Source organism: Procambarus clarkii, chromosome 29 (assembly GCF_040958095.1).
Source record: "Procambarus clarkii isolate CNS0578487 chromosome 29, FALCON_Pclarkii_2.0, whole genome shotgun sequence".
Lineage (NCBI taxonomy): Eukaryota > Metazoa > Arthropoda > Malacostraca > Decapoda > Cambaridae > Procambarus > Procambarus clarkii.
The window spans coordinates 4524671-4530537 of NC_091178.1; the positions used below are offsets into that span (position 1 = coordinate 4524671).

The following is a 5867-nucleotide window of genomic DNA, read 5'->3' on the forward strand; positions in this document are numbered from 1 at the left end:
CTTGTTCGAACGTTGTACCAACGTCGTAGTTTCGGTGTGTGTTTGGCGGGTTGGTAGTTTTAATTTGAATAAAACATGCAAATTTCCAGGCTGAGGTCGGTAGTGTCAATATTGCCGAGCATTAAGTGTGAGGACAGGTTGAATCACCAGTTGCCTACAGATATTTTACTGTAAACAAATGTCTTTAATTTTAAGCAAACACGCATGTATGGCTTCGTATCACGCTTCTCGCTTTAACGAAGGCGAAGGCAGAGTGGGCAGGAGTGGGCAGGAGTGGACAGTGGGCAGGAGTGGGCAGGAGTGGGCAGAGTGGACAGAAGTGGGCAGGAGTGGGCAGGAGTGGGCAGGAGTGGGCAGGAGTGGGCAGGAGTAGGTAGGAGGAGTGGGTAGGAGTGGGCAGGAGTGGGCAGGAGTGGGCAGGAGTGGACAGGAGTGGGCAGGAGTGGACAGAAGTGGGCAGGAGTGGGCATGAGTGGGCAGAAGTGGACAGGAGTGAGCAGGAGTGGGCAGGAGTGGGCAGGAGTGGGCAGAAGTGGGCAGGAACGGACAGGAGTGGCGTGGGTTGGCATATAGTTGTCTGTGAAGGCCGTTGTTCTTCTACCCTCCTTACTATTCATTTAAGATTTCACGTGAAGGTCTTTGAAGGAGCTGGTTGACCTGCGAGAGGCGGTGGCCGGGGGACTCTTGCCAGGAGAGCAGGGTACACATTTGTTCATATAACTCTCTGTTTTGTTGTTGTTAGGCTTATATCGAGGCCTCTCCTTCCCTTCAATGTCGAACTACTTCCCTTCCCCCAGGATGCATCAGTTGACTAACTCCCGTGGTACCTATTGATGACTAGGTGAACAGAGGCATTAGGTGAAAAGAAACGAGTCAAACAGTTTCTGTCTCCCCGCCCCTGGCGGGATTCGAACCCGGGATTCGCGATTGTGAGTCGAGAACGAACCCAACTCTACTACTGGATGAAACAAATACCTGACACGGAAACACGGAAAAAATGCTTGTGAGATGAGAATCGAGAGGTTCATATCAGGTCAGTATGAGCCAAAAATAGACCAGGTGGAAGCAATTAGTGACCAGGTCCCCAGGGCACACCCCAGGGCACACCCCCAGAGCACATCCCCAGGGCACACCCCCAGGGTACACCCCCAGGGCACACCCCCAGGGCACACCCCCAGGGCACAACCCCAGGGCACAACCCCCAGGGCACACCCCCAGGGTACACCCCCAGAGCACATCCCCAGGGCACACCCCCAGGGCACACCCCCAGGGCACACCCCCAGGGCACAACCCCAGGGCACACCCCCAGGGCACACCCCCAGGGCACCTTCCCCCAGAGCACACCACTGTCCCCGGCCCATCAATCCCATTAGGCCACTAATTACATTGACACTAGATGCAAAAGGACACAAAAACAAAAATTATTTTCTTTACTCAATTAGCATCATTCTTTTTTTTATTTGATGTGATGTGAGAGATTACCCGGTCCTGTGGTGTTATAGGTCGGGGCTGTACGTATTGTCATGTTTGTCTTGTCACTCTGAAGCGTTTGGGCGTGCTGTTAAGAATTTGTCCAGGAATTGATGGTTTGTGGAGCAATGTGTTATTTATTACGTTATTCACACAATTATTTGGACGAGCATATCCTTCTGTAATTACACAATTCTTTAAGAAACCCTGTTATCCCAAACCCCTGTTATCACAAACCCTGTTATCACAAACCCTGTTATCACAAGCCACAGGGGCCTGGAGGTTCCTGTGGGGGGCACCTGTGGGGGGGCTCCAGGGGACAGGGGGAACATCTGCAGAAAATGTGTAACATTTTGTATCGCTGGAAATTCATGAGCAAATTGAAACTGAAAATGGAATCCAAATGCTGGGAGTCGCGTCTTAATATCCCTCACTCCCACCCTCCCTGCCTGTGGGCACTATCAGGAAAATTCACACACATACATACATATACACAACTAGAAACCCACACATACATACATACATATACACAGAACTAGAAACTCACACGTACATGCACATACACACAACTAAAAACACACACACACACACACACACACACACACACCTGGCGTGTGTGTGTGGTGTGTATATATATATATTTATATTTATATATAATATAAATATAAATATATATATATATATATATATATATATATATATATATATATATATAAATATATATATATATATTGGAAGGATGGTAAGCAAGTGGTATGGGACTACACGTGCGCTGCCACACTGGCCAGTACCTACCTCCACTACAGCACACGTGAAAGCGGTGGTGCTGCTTCTTTCAGGGAATCGCAGAAAATTATTAAATATAGAGGTCTAGCACACTGCTACAGCTTTGTTCCGATCGGCTCGGAGACCCTCGGTTCGTGGGGAAAATGTGCATTGAAGTTCCTGAAGGAATTGGGGGACAAATTGATCAGCGCTACAAAAGACCAGAGAGCAAAAGTTTCTTGTTCCAGCGCCTCAGTGTTGCGATTCAGAGGGGAAATGCCTGTTGCGTCTTGGGCACTAGTCCAACTTCAGAGGAATTCGAAGAAGTGTTTGACTTGCAACAATGATCGAACCCGTCTGTGACATATATCAATGTTTCCCAGTGTTGTGTTTTCAAGAGATCCATAACCTTTAAGCACCTTTTGCATTATTATTTTGTATCAACCCATGTATATCTTGTAACCATCAAATGCATAATAAAGCACAAAAAATAAAAAAGGAAGGGGGTGGTAGGAGAAAAGCACACAGAAACTGTATTGGAGGGGATCTAAACATTCCCTCTAATGCGTTATGCGTGGTTTCCTCCGAGGCTATGGGTCCCCCTTCTTCCAGCTAGAGGTGGTACTCCCTTCCATATTTAAAAAAATATATATATATATATATATATATATATATATAATATAATATATATATATTTGTATATATATATAAATATATATATATATATATATATATATATATATACAAATATATATATATATTTTTTTTGTTTAATATATATATATATATATATATATATATATATATATATTTATATATATATATATATATATATATATATATATAATATTTGTGTATATAATATATATATATATATATTTGTGTATATATATATATATATTTATATATATATATATTATTATATATATATATATTTATATATATATATATAATATTTGTGTATATATATATATATATATATATATATATATATATATATATATATATATATATATATATATATATATATATATATATATATATATATATATATATATATACATTTAAACATAAACACACACCCACGTCGACGTGGACAAAAGTACATCCTCATATATATCCTAAAAACCAATCAGCCCAGCCCGTAGGATCCCTATCAAAGATATTCTCCCGGGTGCTCATCTGGGCTGAGGTTAATGACCTCAGATGACCTCTTACCTGAGGTCAGGTCATGCCAACCCAGTTGTCTAGGTGAGGGCGTCGAGGAGAGGCTCTCTGCTGACACCAGACACCAACCTTCTACGATGTGTTCACGCCTGTAAGTCTAAGTCCACTTACGGGCTCACCATAGCCCGTGCTACTTGGAACATTTTGTTCCAAGTAGCTGTATCTAAAACAACAACAACAGTTAGTAAGTTGTAATGTGTCTCTCAATTGCCTTTTAACCTTGCAATTTCTGTCGTTCAATTTAGATGTGTGTTAAGTTGATTTTCTTTAGTCATGGTTAATTTGATTTGCTTGGCGATTGTTAAATTGAATTAGGATTGGTTTATGTTGGTGTAATTGTTAGGGATAACTTGAAACAAGTTAAGGTATATATAGAGCGAGGCAGTGATAACACAGAGCATTGATAGTGATGTATTGATGGTGATGGGATGAATAGAGCCATGATAGTGACGACGTATAAACTAATGATGATAGGGATAACAGAACAGTGATTCTGTCATATTAATGGTGACAACGTCACCATTGTGGCGATAGTGATGAATGTCTTGGTGATACAATTGTAATGGTTGTTACTTGTGAACAATAATGACCACTGTCATCCCTCTGTCGTTGCAGAGTGTTGCTGCTGCTGTTGTTGGTGGCCGGGACGACGTCTGGTACCCCAGCTGTACATGTCTTCCGTCTGAGGGCAGCGCCGACGAGGGATGAGGTGTCCCTGTACCCTCCCGTCAACACTCCCGTCCGGACGGCACTTCCCCTCCAGCGTAAAGAACCTCCGGAGAATCTCAGACTCCCACACCTCCAGCAGCAACATGTATCGTCCGAGGAGGTTCAACATCCCCCTGAGGTTCAACAGAAGCTCCCGCAGGAGGCGCAGCCGTCCAGGCCGCGTCAGGGGTTCCAGCAGTCACTACAGCCGCAGACGTCTAATATACAAGTTAAAGGGGTCGCTTGTCCTACTGAAATTGGCATTCAGGTAAGTGCCTGTTAATCTCCTGTTGTTCGTGACGCAGGTGTTGTGGGTGACGTACAATTTATATGTGTGTAGTGACAGTTGATTGACAGTTGAGAGGCGGGCCGAAAGAGCAGAACTCAACCCCCGCAAGCACAACTAGGTGAACACAACTAGGTGAACACAACAAAACTACCTGGACCCGTCTATGTAGTTTACAGACACTGGGGGAGAACAAGTAATTATCCAACAATACTCGTCAGACTAGGTTAATGAACGCTCGGTGCAACTAATCTATTCTTATCCTCAAAGTTACACCATTTGCAACCCTCCCCTATCTCAGTACGCCGCTGAAACACATGTCCTAGGGATTTGCTTTGCTGTAGTTTTCTATTTATTTACCCAAGTTGGACGCTCTACCGTCCATTGGTCGAGCGTAATTGGCAAGGTACGCAGTTCGACACCAACAATGAGGTGACAAAGTACGCAGTTCGACACCAACAATGAGGTGACAAAGTACGCAGTTCGACACCAACAATGAAGTGACAGAGGACGCAGGTTCGACACCAACAATGACTTGACAAAGTACGCAGTTCGACACCAACAATGAGTTGACAAAGTACGCAGTTCGACACCAACAATGAGGTGACAGAGTACGCAGTTCGACACCAACAATGAGTTGACAAAGTACGCAGTTCGACACCAACAATGGAGGTAACAGAGTACGCAGTTCGACACCAACAATGAGGTGACAGAATACGCAGTTCGACACCAACAATGAGGTGACAGAGTACGCAGTTCGACACCAACAATGAGTTTGACAAAGTTCGACACCAACAATGAGTTGACAAAGTACGCAGTTCGACACCAACAATGAGTTGACAAAGTACGCAGTTCGACACCAACAATGAGTTGACAAAGTACGCAGTTCGACACCAACAATGAGTTGACAAAGTACGCAGTTCGCACCAACAATGAGGTTGACAAGGTACGCAATACTTTCCCGAATACGTTAATAAGATACGCCAGTACTTCAGCGAGGGAGTTAAAGAGAAAAGCAAGAGGAAGTGACTCGTAATGATGCGGATTACAACAAGATCACCCTGTGATCATGAGTGTGTATAGCCCTCCAAGGTCAAAGCAATCTCGACAAAAGTGCATCACGTGTTGCATTCTAATCCCTGCAACGTTGCAAAATATTTGTCGTAATCAAATATGTAGTTAAAAACGCAGCATGTGATGAGCGTGAAATTATTAATGTGGACGTGAATATAAATGTTGTCTGCAATTTGGGATGAATGCGTTTTGTGAGAGAGAGAGAGAGAAAGAGAGAGAGAGAGAGAGAGAGAGAGAGAGAGAGAGAGAGAGAGAGAGAGAGAGAGAGAGAGAGAGAGAGAGAGAGAGAGAGAGAGAGAGAGAGAGAGCGAGAGAGAGCGAGAGCGAGAGCGAGAGA

At 43.7% G+C, this 5867-nt stretch overlaps 1 protein-coding gene across 1 annotated transcript; it reads right to left on the bottom strand.

The window, feature by feature from the left end:
* Nucleotides 1-233: 233 nt before the first annotated feature.
* On the bottom strand, nt 234-617 carry LOC138369565 (uncharacterized). Its single transcript, XM_069332984.1, has one exon. The coding sequence runs from the start codon at nt 615-617 to the stop codon at nt 234-236; it is 384 nt and encodes a 127-aa protein (XP_069189085.1).
* Nucleotides 618-5867: the final 5250 nt, after the last annotated feature.